The sequence below is a fragment of the Triticum urartu genome, chromosome 7A, assembly GCF_056163025.1.
Source record: "Triticum urartu cultivar PI428250 chromosome 7A, HENAU_Tu73, whole genome shotgun sequence".
Taxonomy (NCBI): domain Eukaryota; kingdom Viridiplantae; phylum Streptophyta; class Magnoliopsida; order Poales; family Poaceae; genus Triticum; species Triticum urartu.
Window position 1 is genome coordinate 601,501,905 of NC_141879.1, and position 16,429 is coordinate 601,518,333.

The 16,429-nt window shown below is 46.8% G+C and overlaps 2 protein-coding genes across 2 annotated transcripts; one reads left to right on the plus strand and one right to left on the minus strand.

Moving 5' to 3' along the window:
- Window positions 1-411: 411 nt before the first annotated feature.
- LOC125525978 (putative isoprenylcysteine alpha-carbonyl methylesterase ICMEL1) lies at window positions 412-4,908 on the plus strand. Its single transcript, XM_048690984.2, has 11 exons — window positions 412-989; window positions 1,597-1,673; window positions 1,846-1,915; window positions 2,041-2,121; window positions 2,327-2,401; window positions 2,489-2,590; window positions 2,918-3,055; window positions 3,451-3,516; window positions 3,646-3,789; window positions 3,900-3,990; window positions 4,515-4,908. The coding sequence occupies exons 1-11, from the start codon at window positions 727-729 to the stop codon at window positions 4,674-4,676; spliced, it is 1,269 nt and encodes a 422-aa protein (XP_048546941.2). The 5' UTR covers window positions 412-726; the 3' UTR covers window positions 4,677-4,908.
- Window positions 4,909-10,209: 5,301 nt separating this feature from the next.
- LOC125525291 (mitogen-activated protein kinase 12) lies at window positions 10,210-15,149 on the minus strand. The gene is made up of 11 exons (XM_048690285.2): window positions 14,609-15,149; window positions 13,080-13,488; window positions 12,818-12,945; window positions 12,679-12,738; window positions 12,132-12,281; window positions 11,714-11,869; window positions 11,487-11,624; window positions 11,323-11,396; window positions 11,123-11,224; window positions 10,783-11,014; window positions 10,210-10,616 (listed from the first exon to the last, which is right to left on the minus strand). Exons 1-11 carry the CDS (start codon window positions 14,816-14,818, stop codon window positions 10,539-10,541), a joined length of 1,737 nt encoding a protein of 578 aa, XP_048546242.2. The 5' UTR covers window positions 14,819-15,149; the 3' UTR covers window positions 10,210-10,538.
- Window positions 15,150-16,429: the final 1,280 nt, after the last annotated feature.

The window sequence follows — 16,429 nt, forward strand, 5'->3', positions numbered from 1 at the left end:
CTTTAGTGGATTTGCTCGGATCTGTTCGTCGTTCGTCTTCGTTCGTGTGTCTTGAGGTTGGATCCTTTTGTTCTACACTCTTCATCCGTGTCGGTTGCTATTCTGGTGCGTTGGTTCTATGGGACCTTAGCATGACAATTTCCCGATTGTGTACTACAACAAGGTTTGCCCGGCTCCGATAAGGGAGGGGCAATGACAGCGGCGCGCCTTCGGCTCGCTTCAGTGTTTGTAGTCATTGCTGGGTGGTCTACGGATCTGGATGTAATTTTTATTATTTCTATTATTTGTTGTACTACCATGATTGAATATGAATAGGTTGAAAGTTTTTAAAAAAAAAACATACGTGGAAAAAATACTATATGTCCTTTTGGGTGGCTCTGAAGACAGGTCCGCACTCCGCGGCAGCAGAGTATCAATCTGCAGCTAAAAAAAAGTAGTATCAATCTGACATGTGGACGGAGGCTGCGAAGAGCAGAGCCCACCAGTCAGCCTACCGGTCACAGGAGCATCTCCCGCCGCCGGCCACGCAGGTCCGCCGGATCCGGCCTACCTCCGCCCTAAAAGCGCCGCCGCCGTCGTCACGTGCAGCTCCACCACGGCCAGACCAACAAAACGTGCGTGTGCTCCCCAAGCTTCTGCAAGGTCCGAGCAAAGCATCCGCATCGTGTTCTCTGTGCCACAGCCACCTCCCCCCACGTTCTCGGGAATCTCGCGCCCCCGGCCGCGATGGAGGTGGAGCTCCCGGCCCGCGCCTCCTCCTCCCAAGCCAAGGCGAGGGAGACGCCGCCGCCCTCCCCGGCGGCTTCCGCCGTTGCCGCATCACCCGCGGAGGACGCGCCGCTCCTCCCGGGCGAGGGTGTCGTGCGGCGGCGCGCGGTGAGGGAGCGGTTCGCGGCGCGCAGCCTCTCCTTCCGCCGGGACGTCGGCCACGCGGCCTCCGAGACCTTCCTCCTCACCCGGCTCACGCTCACCCTCCTCCGCTACCTCGGGTACCCGCCACCAGTTCCATTTCCACTCGCTACTTTGCGCTTTCGCTCTGTTGCCACCACTTCCACTTGGTGATCTGCTTGTGCTTTTGGTCCAATTTCATAGTTGTTGTGGGGCGGAGCTAGCTCCCGGCGACCCCGGGCCACCGGTCTTCATTAAGTATTTTTGTCATGCATGGGATGGGATTAGTAATGATGCCGGGGCCAATGGTGGCCAGCGTTCCACTGAGTAGACCTTGCCCAGGCTCCCTGAATAGGCTGGCTCCGCCCGTTTTGGCATTTATTTCGGAGAATTTGTGTGTCTCAACATGTTTAGCACTGAGCGGATTGAATGCACGATAATGGCAGGAGAGCTGATCATCTCATCTCGCCGAATTTAAGTACATAAGCATAATGAAGTGGTTTAGTAGATAAGTAGAATGGTTTCAGGTTAAGTCTGAGGCAGATTTAGCTAGTGGGGTTTCTCATAATTTTTCAAACTTCCCATTCATTGTGGAACATCGGGTGATCCCGGTTCGAGAAAACTGAAGGGGTGGAAGGAAACATGGAGAAAAGTCTCAGTCATTGATGGTTATTCGGTTCACCGCAATAACTTGTCAGATTTATGCAGGATAGGCTACAGATGGATTCGTCAGTTCCTAGCCCTCTGTTGTTATGCTCTATTGCTCATGCCTGGTTTTATTCAAGGTTGGTGTTTCGAAACCCTTGATTTGTTCTTGATGCAATGAGTTTCCTATGATTGTCTCGTAATTAGAATCTACGGTGATATACTTGGTTGATCATTGCCTTCAAACCATGTTTGATATGATATAGTTATCTCATATAGCAGATTTAATTATCTGTTTTTGCTTCATTTCAGTTTTATATTATTACTTCTTCTCAAGCCAAGTTCATAGAAGTGTTGTATATGGAGAACAACCAAGAAACAGGTGTTTATTTCTTTTTCTATTACCATCTGATAGCGCTACTCAATAAACCAATTTGTTGTTTATCTTGGTTTATTTGGTAAATTAGTGAAGTTGTTGATATCTTATACACTGCATTGTTTTTGTAGATTGGATTTGTATATACCAGCTGGCACCAGAAGGTTGAAGCCAGTTGTGGCATTTGTCACTGGTGGGGCATGGATCATAGGGTGAGTACAAGTATGTACTCCCTCTGTAAACTAATATAAGAGCATTTAGATCACTAAAGTAGTGATCTAAACGCTCTTACATTAGTTTACGGAGGGAGTACTGTATTGGACCTCAAGATTTTTTTTCTTTCTCTTTAGCTTTCTAGAACACCAGTAAGTTTTATATTTTGTCTTGACTTTGTGTGAAGCAATTCATATATCTCAGGTACAAAGGGTGGGGTGCCCTTTTAGGCAGACGCTTGGCAGAAAGGGGCATCTTAGTTGCATGCATTGACTACAGGTACTAGGAATAAATCCAAATACGCAAACCAGCATGCTTCTTATATACATATCATACTCATGGGGCATAGCAATGGTTTGCTTGCAGAAATTTTCCTCAGGGGACTATTGGTGACATGGTAGAAGATGTATCCCAAGGAATCTCATTTGTCTGCAACAATATAGCTAGCTATGGAGGTGATCCAGAAAGGTTTATAGCTTATAACTGATCAAAATTTTAAGCTTGTCTATTGCAATTTAAAATCATTCCTTCTTATGTATGCTCTGCACATGTGCACATATGAGAAACCTTCTGTGTGATTCAGGAATTCATTAATGTGGAAGTTGATGTAGAATGTATAGAAGGCATTGTTCATTTGGTTATTCACCTTTTGTAGGACTGCAACTTAAAACATCTCTTTTCCAAAAGATTATTGGCGCACTATATCCTTAAAGCTGAATAGAGGAAAAAATATCCTGAAATGACACATTTATAGTCATTTTGTTCTGATATTTTCTATCTACATCATGCTAACAGGATTTATCTTGTTGGACAATCTGCTGGTGCACATATTGCTGCTTGTACTCTCGTAAATCAGGCTATCAGAGAATGTGGCGAAGATACTTCCACTTGGAGTGTTGCGCAACTAAAAGCATACTTTGGTATTTCTGGCGGGTAAGCATGTGACTGGCAGAAATTGCAGATGTCCCTATTTTCTTGACAATTTGTGGGCACTATCGCCAGCAATCAGTTTTTTTGCATTGTCAATATTGGCAGTCTGTCCAGTAGAACTTATCTCTAGCTGCAGCCGGCAGTTTAGTCTCTTGTGCTTCCTTGTTGAGCAGAACGTTAATATACTTGTTCTAAATTACGAGGGGGTATTTGCCTGTTCAGTGATTCTAGCTTACAAATTACAAGCTCCTGCTCCAATGCTACTTATCCCTTTAGCGCCTTTGTCCAAAATTTATTGTGTAACGTAACATTTGATAGGAGCATCATTACTGATTCACACATATGAGTGCCTGAGAATAGCTGTACTGGCCTTGACATTCTTTGTTCTGTTTCTGCAGTTATAATCTTCTTAACTTGGTTGATCATTTCCATAGGCGTGGTCTGTACCGGTCTGTTTTTCTCAGGTATTTATCTTTGACCGTTAGCATTTATCCATGTTTGGACACCAAAAAACATTTCCTTTTGTGAAAAAGGCATTTTTTTCCTTAACCGCTATTGTCAGGATACTATACCATTGCGACCTTATGTTTCAGCATTATGGAAGGTGAGGAATCATTGAGGAAATTTTCTCCAGAAGTGATGGTTAAGGACGTAGCTGTTAGATCTGCAGTTTCTCTATTGCCTCGGATTATCCTTTTTCATGGGACAAGTGACTGTTCAATGCCTTCTGCTGAAAGGTGGGTCAAACTGAAATTATTAGCCACATCAGATTTTATAACTGTGCCCTCATGACTTTTTAGCTTGTATTCTGGATATTGGTATGAACTGACTCAATCCAAAAATGTAGTGAGGCATTCCTTGATGCTTTACAACAGCGTGGTGCTAAAGCGGATCTATTCTTATATGAAGGAAAGACACACACTGATTTATTTCTTCAGGTAATTATTGCGATTTGTGACACTAGCACTGTTTGAAAGGATTTCTTTGTTTGAACATTTTGACCTTGGTACTATTTTGAAGTGCTTAATTTATCCATGTATAAATAGGAAGTACATTGTTTTCTTCCTGAACTTACTATTTTCCATGTTGTGATTTTGAGCATGGCCGTGAATCTTGTTCTCTTGGAAAAAAAGTGCTCGGTTAGAGCTTTGTTGTTTTTTCATGCTAGGTTTGCTCATAAATCGCTAACTGAAAACCTCTGTAGCTCAATAAAAAATGATTGGGTTGTCTTGGTGTGGAGTGCAGACGTATTTCGACGATTAGAAGATAAATGACTTGCTATTTTTAGAGAGCAACTCTTTTGTGTGATCTCCATGTAGCTTGAGTCTTATTATTGTGATATTATCCGGACACTATCTACCTCTGAGCTGCCGGTACCTATTCCTTGCGTTTTTCTAAATTTTGATGCTTATGGTTCTAATGCTCGATCCCTTTCCTCTTGTCATAAATATTGCATCAAAAGGATCCTCTTCGGGGCGGTAGGGATAAGATGCTGGAAGAGATTGTCACCGTGATACAAAATGACGATCCAGGGGCGTCCGCACAGCACCTTGCCGTGCCCGTTGCACGCCGCCTTGTTCCGGAATTCATGCTGAGGCTTGCTGGGAGAGTGAGCCCTTTCTGAACATGGTGGTGATTAGTGGACACGACGACTAGCGAGGCGATTTACTGCAAGAACCATATACTTACTAGTTAGCTACAGAATTCGTTTGGTGGCCCGCTGCACTGTTAATTAACCAGAGATGTATCTCGCTGTTCTGTATGAGTTGTGTAAAGGCAGACCTTACTGTAGATGACTGCCACTGCTGTATACTTGTATTGTATCTCAGTGTATAGTATGGCTCATTATTTTCTTAGCTCTTGAGCCTCGCATTGTATCTTGTGTAATTGGAACAAAGGCCAGCCTGTGGGGGAAATACCCTTTGGTTCATGGGTGTATATACACCTCATATGGGGTTGTTTTTTGATAATTAAAATAAAGTTAAAAAAGTTTGAAAGTTTTTTTACAATAAACTTGACTTTCTTTTGCACTAGTATATAAATTTTTGCGAATAGAAAACCAGCGTTGACTTCAGGGCAAAAGAACAAAATTTATTTGCTGTTATAGGTCACTATTCATGCTATTTTGACGGATTTTTGTCTTCTTTGAAAATAAGTCAATGACACCTTTTCTTTTTGTGAAATTGTTTTTACCAGTACAATGGAATGTCAAGTTTATTTTAAAAATATTTTCAGAATTTGTTGACTTTTTATTTGATTAGTATTTTTTTCATATAGGGTGTATATGCACCCATATACCAAAAAGTTCCCTCGCAGTCGTAGCCTGTGATTGGTATCACTGTGAAACCTAATTAGTTATGGAAATGCTGATGGCTCACAAAAATATGAATATAAATGAAACTAAGTCAATTTACACATCAAAGCCTAAAATTGCACAAAATGTTTTGTGAGATTTTAGGGGTAGAATCTTTAAACCTAAAGTTACACGTCAGATCAAGGTCGTATGCCCGCATGTGCAACAGGAGCGACTGAACAAGGCCCCCAGCATCGGAGGGGCCCCAAATTGTTTGTTAATCAAGGTTTTAACTCAAGCACCAATACCACAGTAAATAACCGTTGGAAATATTTTAGCCAAGCCACCTTAGGTGCCCATCTCCAATATCGCCGGGTCTTTGAGTTTGTACGTGCTTCCAACTGGTGTAATTCCCTGTGAAAAATTGCAGTGGTCGATAAAAAATATTATTGTTTTTCTTTCACACATATGGCCTAATCTTGATATGCACAGGGCCTTCAATTTCCCTGGTACGGCCCTGCGTCAGATGACGGGTCAACGTTGAGGCACGTCGACTTGCAAAGTTGAGGATTGTTGACTTGAAAATAAGAATTAAGACCGGCTTAGAAATAGATGTTTCCAAAATAGTACTTACTACTCACGGTTCAACTAGTCGCTACTCACTCAACTCCACAATAATGTCTACGGCATGTTTCATGACTTAGAATAAACCTAAACCTTTAAGTATTTTGAAGCGACGGGGTAATTTTTATCCAAACACGAAAGAAAATAAAACTCAACACCCAAACAGAGTAGATGCAAAGTATGACGCTTCCTGATACATTAAAGACGCATAACTTCCACGCTGAACACTTTTCTATCTGAGATCATCTTGTGAATGTTTCGCTAAAGAACACCAAAATCAACTCACAGCTCCTCTCCCTTTCACCTCGGATCCATATCGCGAAAAGTCCATGTGAGATATAATCCAGCTAAAACCCTGCAGAATGCATTTTGCAAAAAAAAAAACCTAAAGAATGCAATAACAAAGAAAAAGTAAACTAAAAGGGTAAAGTTAGTGGGATAATCCGAAGAATATTAGGGGTAAACACATGAAAAATATGGGTGTAAAATACACTCATTGATGATTGAGTTGGAAGTGTGACTCCATCTAGTCAGTGCATATGGTTTATTTTTCTCATTAGTTTTCTGGATGATATTAATAAAATTTACCTATAACCAATGTTCCTTCACTTTTATTGCATATAGTAGCAAATTCAGTAATAAAGTGATATTTTCCTTCAGTTTGGGGAGATCCATAAAAAACTATCAGCTGCCACTTGAGTTGGAATGTTTTTATCCACAAGTTGCACAATAACAAAAATGTTTATCATACCGAACCGCATCAAAATTGTAATCTCCCTAACACTTGACTTGCCAGTTGGAGCTAAATGCTGCCAAAAGAAGAAAAAAAATTCCCGGCTCAGAAATTTTCCTATGCCACCAAGGTGTGAAATCATGTATTTCGATCACACTAATGAATTGGAATCCCTTCTCCAAAATCATCTCTACGAGGAGGATTTATCAGGGCGTCCCAAAAACCCAATGGTTCCAAAAGAGACCTCACATTTTAACTTGTTGGGTCTATCCTTTTTGCTATCTCAACCTTGAAAATAAGGGAGCACCTCGACATGGATTTGGGTGGGTGGTTCCACCAAATCAAGTTATCGCTTAGAACATCTGCAGCCGCGCCCCCAACAGGCCCTCCACAGGCGTTTTTGCCGCGCCGGCGCCGAAAAAACGGCCCAGACGCGTCCCCAGAAGCCCGTTTTTCGCCGGCTCGGGGCGAAACTGGTGCCGGCGGACGCAGGCCGAACCCGGCTTCCTGGGGCGTCTGGGGCGCCGGCACAAGCAAAAAGGGTGCGTGAGTCCGCCCTGTCGGCGAGGCGAGCGCCTCTTCCCGCCGTTTCTTCCTGCGTTTTCCCTACTTCCCTCCCGTACTCTTCCTTCCTCCCGCCAATCTCCCTCCCGCTCGCCTCCCTCCCAGCCGGCCGCCATGCCATCGAAGAAGTACGTCGCCCCCCTCGCGCGGCGGCAACCGCGACTGCCTCCGTCGCCCAGCCGAAGCAGAGGAAGCCGAGGGCGCCGCCGATCAAGCCATCGGGCATGTCAAACGCCGAGTGGAGGGCGGAAGTTCAGCGGCGGGAGGCTGTCACCGCCGACCGGCGGAACAGGGCCATCGCCAAGAAGGCCCGCGACAACGCGGCGCGCGCGGCTGCGGTTGCCTTATCGGCGGATCAAGCCGAGGCCGAGGCGACTCGCGCGGGGATGATGAATCCACCAGGAAGCCACACCCAGTACACGCCCTGGGGCCAGCAAGGTGTCGGCTCTCCGCAGCCATGGGGATCGCCCTTGCCGGGCTACGCCTACGGGGACGCGCACGGTGGGTTTAACCCAAACGTCACCTTCCCCCATGGATACCCGGCCCAGCGCACGCCCTCTCCCGCCTTCGTCGGCGTGCAGTACCCTCCATACAATTACTCGCCGCCCGCCTATGCTTCCTCCCCGACGCCCCCGCTACGCCATGGCCCGCTGCCCTTCTCGCACCTCGGCGACACCGACGAGACCGAGGCCGACATGGACGACATCATCGCGGTAGGTTCGGCCGCGGCCGCCGCATCTCCCGGGTTCGTCACCCAGGACGAGGTGGTGGATCTCAGCGGCGGCATGGACGGCGAGCTCGGCTACATCTACGGCGAGGAGGAGCAGGAGGAGCAGGAGGAGGAGCAGGAGGAGGAGGAGGAGGAGCCGACGCCTGCAACGGTGAGGGGGCGCAAGAAGAAGAAGCGGGCGGCCAGGACAGGCGAGCCGCGCATCAAGTGGGCGTCCAAGAAGGAGGAATGCCTCGCCGAAGCATGGAAAGTCGTCTACCTCGACCCGACGACTGGCACGAACCAGAGCATCGACACGTACTGGGACCGCATCAAGGCCAAGTTCGACGAGCGCAAGCTCGTCGACCCCTACTTCAAAGGCGTCTACATGCAGCGCGGCTCCAAGGCGATGGCGAACCATTGGGGGGTATCCAGGGGGCGTGCAACAAATGGCATGGGGTCGTCGAGGAGGTCGCGGCTCGCCCGTAGAGCGGCGCCAGCGTCGAGGATCAGGTATGCCACGCCGGCCTCCCGCCTCTCTTCGTCGTGTACGCGCGCCAACTGTTTGTTCATCCGCGCAGTTGCTGCGCATGTTCGCCCTGTACCGGCAGAGCAACAGCGACGCCAAATTCAAGTACCTCCACGTCTACAAGCGCATTGACAAGTGCGAGAAGTGGGCGGAAGTCCGGCGCACCCTCGACAAGGCCAAGGAGACCTACAAGCCGGACGCGCCGACTCCTGGCGCATCAGAAGGGCGGCCGGACGGCAACAAAGTTGCCAAGAAGGGGAAATACGCCGACGCGGCCACCGCTCGAGTGCAGGAGTCTATCGAGCACTACCTCGCCGACGCGCAGGCCCGAGCCGTCCTTCGTGAAGAGAAGACCGAGGCGCGGTGGTCGGCGTTGATGTCGAGCAGCGTCGTCAAGCTCGACCTGCTCCGGATGAACGTCGTCGCGAAGAAGAGAAACACCGACCTGGCTTTCCTGCTGGGCGGGGCGGACATGCTCCAGAGCACCGACGAGGCGGTCAAGGCGTGGTACTTGGCGGAGCGCGGCCTCATCCTGAACCAGCTTCCCTTGACAAGGCCGCCGACGCCGACGCACACGCCGACGCCGCCGCCAAGCCTGCGTGACGACGCCTCCACGACGCCCTGCACCACCGAAGCCGCGCCGACACCGCCCAGCGCAGAGGCTGCTCCGACACCGCCAAGCCCGCGCACGCCAACTCCGCCGACGCCTGGGGCAGAGCCCGCCGAGTGATGCACACGCGAACTTCTGCCGCTCTATTTTTGTACGCCGAACTGTGGCTTGCGATCGCCCGACTTGTGGCGTCTTTTGTGAGCGGGAACGACCAAGTTCGAATTTTTCGCGTCCTGGGGGCGGCGCCTGGGGGCGTGACTGGGAGCTAGGTCGCCCCCAGGGGCCGAACTAACGCCGGTTCACCCCCAGACCGTCCTTTTTTAGCGCCCTGGGAGGCCGAACGGCTGGAGATGCTCTTATGTTCATCACCTAATGCTACGCTATATATCTGACGATGAGAAACCAACTTCCCTCGTGGGCAAATTGTGGCGTTGTCCTGGTTGTAAGATGTATCATGCGAAATAGAGATAACAAAAATATTTTCGTCATTCAAAGCTACAATCTACGGTTGAGCAACTTAAATAACTAATATTTATATTTCCTTTTCTAAAATTGAACAACTTGTGCTCACTACAGCAACCATGGACGATGTTCGATTAGATTTTTGCCTATGTTATCATTTGTTATGAAGTTTCCTGTTCAAGCATCCTATGGAAGGTGTGCTCTTTCATGGCAATGTGTAATTTATTGAGTAAGATCAGAGTTGATGGGTCAAGAAAGCAACCATTTGTGTTCATAGAATTGTTCCCATTTATGAACAAGTTCACGGGTATGCTCTTGGATAAGAACCATACATGGATGTTTGAGTGGAAAATCTCCTACTATGCCTTTCGTAAAGGAACACCATTCATAACAGCGAAGTTCCGTGTTCTGCGCTTCTTGATCTATTAAACTGAGTAGATGGTGAGCAGTGCCGCTTCCTGATATTTTAAAGACGCACAACTTCCATGTTTAGCAATTTTTCATTTGAGGTCTTCTTGAGGACGTAATTGGCAGTCACAAAATCATCAAGAACTTTTAAGTATTTTTGGAACCAAGGTAGTAACTTTTATCCAAACACGCAAGGAAACAAAACTCAACGCCGAACTGAGTAGATGCAGAGCGGTAACGCTTCTTGACATATTAAGAATGTAGGACAGCGTTCAGATGTCTTGCTCTGTCCGTTACAATCATGTATAGATGATAGAGAGCAAATCTCAGTCAGTGTTACATTGTGAGCTTGAATGTAAAAATACATCAATCCATGCAGGGCCAGCTCCGGAGTACAGCAACGATGCTTGGCAGGAACATGCACTCGCTAAACCACCATCTCCAACTTGCAGTGCAGTGCTCCACTTCCCTAGAACTGCACTGCTGTACTATCAGCATGCGGTATACCTGGCGGAAACGCAGCGCCAAGGCTGACTTTCGTCGTCGTCGCTGCACTAGGCGTGCATCTTGGAGACCTTCTCGGATAGTCCGTCGACGGCCCCTTCCATTTCCTCGGAGATTGCATCGTCATACTGAACAATAATAGAAACAAAGAGTGGAAATGGAGTCAGTGCTTGAGTTCAACTTGCACCACCGTCCTTTCTTATTTGTTGATAGCGTTGATAGTGCAAAGCTATGCCATGCCTAGTTGTAATAACTAATAACCAACGAAGAATTCAGGTAGCACAGCACTAGTACCTCTGGCTGTTTATTCGGGTTGACAACGACGCACTTGGAAGCACTAATGCTCGCGCTCTTGAGGTAGGTCCGCGAGCTCAAGCTGGTTGGGCTCAGACCATTCTGGCCAACACCGGGTGCATCCTGTGACTTTTGAGGGCTCACTGCACCATGGGCATCAGGCTCTGCACTCATCTCCTGATCACTAATATGCTGTTCATTATTACCGTCATTCGATGCACCTACTCTCTGCCTGTTGCACACAAGTCAATGCAGAACTCAGCACAAATAACTGAATAACCGAGATCAGAGTAACAAGCTCGGCACTTCTAATTTCTGATGACTGCGGTGTTATATGTACCTTGGTAAAGAGGCGTGCTTTCTTTGCAGCGGAGAACCTCGTTCTCCTTTGCTGTAATGCTCCTCCAGGTGTGCAAACTGCCGTTTAAAGCGGTCAACACCACTGCAGCGTCATAATAGCCCATATAAAGATATGTTAGCTGTGTATTTTATCAAGTCCAATAACTTGCATCAAAATTAAAGCAAGTTCGTGTTGCACACCTTGGATAGAGGAAGCTAATCTGGTCTCCACCTTTCATGTATTCCTCCAGCATCTGTGGATGGTACTCCAAAATCTGTTTGTTCTCATAACAAATAATCAATTATCGAGAAACATAAAATATATTATTAACACAAAATAGGGAACCCAAACTATGCCTCCTTACCTCTCGATAGATCAATTCCCTAACATCATCTTTTGTCACCTTTCGTCTCTCAAACTCAAACTCAAGTTTCGAAATTGGATGCCTTGAAGGCTCACGCTCCACATTGGCAAGAGATGCAAAATATGGGTCTGCTAAAGCCTGAAGAATTATGGGCACGACAAAATTATAGCATATCAAGACAAATATATGTGTTTGTGGAACTGTTAAACAAATGTATATGAGTTTACCTCTTCAGCTGAAGGCCGGTCTTTAGGATCAAATGCAAGTAAACGACCCAGTAGACGAACCGCCAATGGATCAGCATTAGGAAATTTCTGAGTCAAGGGTACTGGGTGTTTTTTCCGCATGCAACTTAAGTACCTCCTGGCCTTCTCATTTCGAATCTGCAATGGTCATAGACAGCTGTAAGTTATTAATCCTGTAACCTAATGTACCATTGCAAAATTTGCAGCTGAAAGACCAGCATATATGACAAAAAATATAACTAGATGGAATCTGGGGAATTGCTCTAGCAGCCTACAATGCATTTTACTTAAGGGCGCAGCAGGAATGAGATGCATTATTTCATCTTGTTAGTGAAACGAATCACGTTGAAGTACCTTGTGAGTGAATGAAGCAAAAGTAAGGGACAGGGAACAAACATACCCGAGATAAGGTTTCTGTTGACGGAGTTCCAAGAAGATCTGTTATTATATCTAACTGGTGTACGACATTCTTCCCAGGAAAGAGTGGCCGTCCAGTGAGAAGCTCGGCAAATATGCATCCAATACTCCAAATATCAATAGCAGGAGTGTACTGCACAAAAATGGGCTCTTATCAGAATGATGGGACGAATCTGACACTTGCAAAGAGAGTATACTAAGTCCCTACATGAATTTTACTAGTCTAATTTTCAACTGATTTAGTTAGTTTGCAGCTTGTTTTGACAGAAGAACTGGGTGTATGCACAATTACAATGAGAAATAACAACAAAAACTTGTTCTACTGTTTAATCCTTAATTTTGTGTACTTTACTTCATACAGGCTGTAGATTACAGAGTTTTTTAATAAAAATAAAAATAGCAATAGGGAACTATAAATGTAACACAATAAATATATCACAAATATAAAGACAGCATCTGCACATATAGTGCTCCAAAAGCATTAATCTTGCTTGGATGAGACTTTATGAGTTCAGGAGTGAAGAACTCACTTTCGAGAAAAAGGAGCCACATAATTCAGGGGCTCTGTACCACCTTGTTGCTACATAATCCTTCACAAAGAAAAACAATGCAAAAAGTAAGAAATTATAGTAAAATGTGAATTATGACATACAATGACAAGCTCTTTACCGTCCAAAATATAGCTGAAGGAGCATCATTAAATGATACACGCGCAAGTCCAAAGTCACAAATTTTCAGTTTGCAGTCTGCGTTGGCCAGTATATTCTTGGGCTTCAGATCGCGATGAAATACATTAGCTGTGCCAAGATAAACAGCAAAATATGTCAGAAATATGAACAGAAGTCCAATCACAATTTGGTAAACCAACTCAAAGATTGTGCTAATAAATAAGCTATAGCAGATCCATGGAGATTAGCATTCATTGACTTACCCCCATGGATGTACTTGAGAGCACGGAGAAGCTGGTAAAGGAAAAACTGGTAATGCTCAGCTGTGAGGTCATCATTAGCTCTGATGACCTGATGGAGATCTGACTCCATGAGCTCGAAAACAACATATATATCTTGGAACTCCCTCCGAGAAGGGGGGAGCATTATGTGCTTGATCTCTACCACGTCTGGATGACGTAGCAGCCGAAGGAGCTTGACCTCGCGGAGGATGCGTGTGGCATCCGAGACATGCTCAAACACATCGTTGATCTTCTTAATCGCAACCCGCTCACCGGTGCGGGTATCTATTGCAGCAGCAACTACTCCATAACTCCCCTTGCCAACAACTTCCTGGATTTGGTACTGGCTTGCCTCTCCATACTCTGTGAAGAATTCTTTCTCCATTATGTTCTACAAGACCAGAATTCAAAAGAGCAAGTTAAAACCGGTCACTCATGTATGGAACATTTTGGATTGAACAAACTGAAGAATGAATTCAGAATTGTGTTAAAGTACTATATTTAGTAGTAAAATAACCTAAGGTTACTTCAATAGTTGATAAGTAAAAGCAATTCGACGGGAAAGCGAATGTCATACGCAAACGCACAAGCTTATAAATACATTTGGTTATAAAATACAATATCTTCACCTATAATTTATCATGACCAAACACCATTCTTTTAACAATGTGGATCCTCAATCCCATTAGACCGGTCCCAGTCCCCAGGTCGTTGGGCTCCTAAAGAGATCTTAGAGTACCACCACCACAACACACAGCCCGAACCCCCAGAACGGAAAAAGTCTAGCCCGGTAGGTGGAGGACCATTCTCAGCAATGAGCAATCAGGGAAATGGTCAGGTTCACTGAGAAACTAAGGAAGCAGCCACCATGGTGCAAGAGTGAGGTGGACATGAGCAGTTGAGCACGAGGTCCAGACCATGTCAACCTAACTGATCAATAGCCGATTCAGTCGCTGTAGAACCAAGTGGACAAATTGGACATGAGGAGCCCCTTCGGATAAGTTCCATGCGGATGCTGAAAGCAACCGTAGTAGTTGAAAATCAACAAAAAAAAATGTGTGAAGAGAAGCCCCAAAGGGCACCGGCTTTATGCAGCAGATGCTCCAACTACGCATCTCTGAAGAAACAGGATTCCGTTTTGCATAACATTTTCCCAGATCAGTGAAGCGGCAGGTCGATCGGTAACTCGATCGCAAGCAGTGGCGCGTACGTCGTATCGATCCGGGGATGGGAAATTGGATCGAAGAATCAAGCTCGCCTGCCGAGCTGCCGTGTCAACTACTAGTAATAGTAAAAGAAAAGAAAAGAAAAGGAGAAGACAAGCTAGTATTGTACGGTAGTGGCGTATCTGAGCTAAGCAGGTGCCGCAAAGATCCGATCTTGGCTAAGAACTCGTCGTGACGACGAATCGAGGGTCACGAGAAATGGAGATAGCATCTGCCAGAAGCTCCCGGTCCCAAACTGGAAGCATCAAGAATAAGCAGCAGAGAGCATCAGAGTACTGCTCTCACCTTCTTGTGGCTCTCGACGGGGAGCGGCATCTTGCGCTTGGGGACGCGGATGGGGCGGAGGCCCACGAGATCCAGGTCCTCGGCGGCCTCGACGTCGGAGGAGTCCTCGCCGGCGGAGGACTGGTTGGAGCTGCCGAGCACGGAGCCGGAGGGCGTGCGGCGGTGGAACAAGCGGCGGAAGCCGTCGACGATGCCGTTCCCTCCCCCCATGTATCCCCTCCCTACCCCTGCGGCATTGGCTAGCTGCTAGCCGCCTCCTCCAGCCACAGCCCACAGCTCCTCCTCCTCCTCCTCCTCTCGCCTCCCCCTCCCGCCGCCACTCACTGGCTCGAGATGGGAGTGCTCGGCCGCTACCTCCGGCGGTGTCGTCGGCGCTGAGGACGGACGGATTGGATGCGGGGTGCGCTCTTATACTGCCCGGCGCGATTTGGGGGCGGGGCGGAAGGAATTTTCTCTCCTTTTTCGGCCCTCGCCTCTGCGTTTTTTTGCCGTGCGGGTGAGTGATAGATACAAGCTGTCACAGCACACGCTCGCTCACACACGGTGTGTGTTGACGAAGGCAAACAAACCGCGCGGCGCGTACCCAGGGGAGGGAAAGAGGATTGACCGGCTTGCCGTTGCCGGGAAGGATCGCGGGCGCCAGGGGTATGGATCAATGGACGGGTGGTGGTGCCGGAATTCCGGTACAGCTGTGGTCAGGTGCGCAAAGCATCGATCTTTCTGGGCGAGCCGGACACGCAGCCCCGGAGTCCACTGTCGTCTAGGGCGTAGGGGCTGTCTGCTGGCCGTGGAAAATGTGGCGTGGGGGAGCCTGAAATGTACCGCCTTTGTTCGGCCGCCGGCGAGCACTGGTCGGCTCGGGCATCTTTGGGTCAAAGGGTTTTCACCAAGTTAATTTGAAAAAACAAGGTTCTCACCAGGTTTAAGATTTGAATTTTTATGTTTACGATTTATAAGAGTGATTTATAAGAGTGATGTGGACAACATGATTGGAACTACCGAGTTCAAACAGGATGCACCGATGTGCCCGTGGTTGCATGGGAATCCCTCTTCGGTTTTTTCTCTTATAAAACGCAAAAGCCTCATGTTTTTATGTGCTTATGGAAAGAACATACGACCCCTAAGACGGACTACCCCCGACATTTACAGTACTAAGCACAAGGCGACTACGGCGTGACCAAAACACACAAGCCTTAAGACGAACAACAGCCGACAATTACAACCCGACACCTCTGATCCCTAGGCACAAATCACCGCAAGAATCGAGGGCGTCGGACCCCTCCCACCCGTCATCAACCGTTACCTAGCCTCGACTTCGAACGTATCGAGCGGGCAAACTAAGATGAGGTGTGCGTTGTCGAAGATGAGCGTGTTGCGATCCTTGCATATTCACCGTGTCACCAAGATTATAGCCGGAGACTCATTAACATTATTGTCCTTTTGAGAAATTCAATGCACTCTTTATCTCAGTGTTGCCCTTATCTGATCATGTCCCTCTCTTTGTCTCTCTCACTCGCTCTCTTTTTTAATTCCTTGAACTTTTCAAGTATTAATTTTCAGTGCACTATCAAATTCACTATATTAAATAGCATTGTGTTTTTCAGATTATTATACGGTGACTCATCAATTCCATGTTTTCTTCTTATTTATTTTAAATTCTATTATGTAAATAAGCCCAAAGTCAAGGACCAACCATTGGTTGGATGTTTATGAGGGGTTGTTGTATCCTCGGCCCATCAATAATTAAACATTGCATTTTACGTCTTGGTGTCTCATTAATTGGATTGTTATGTTAGTAACTGACGACGTTTTCATCGATAG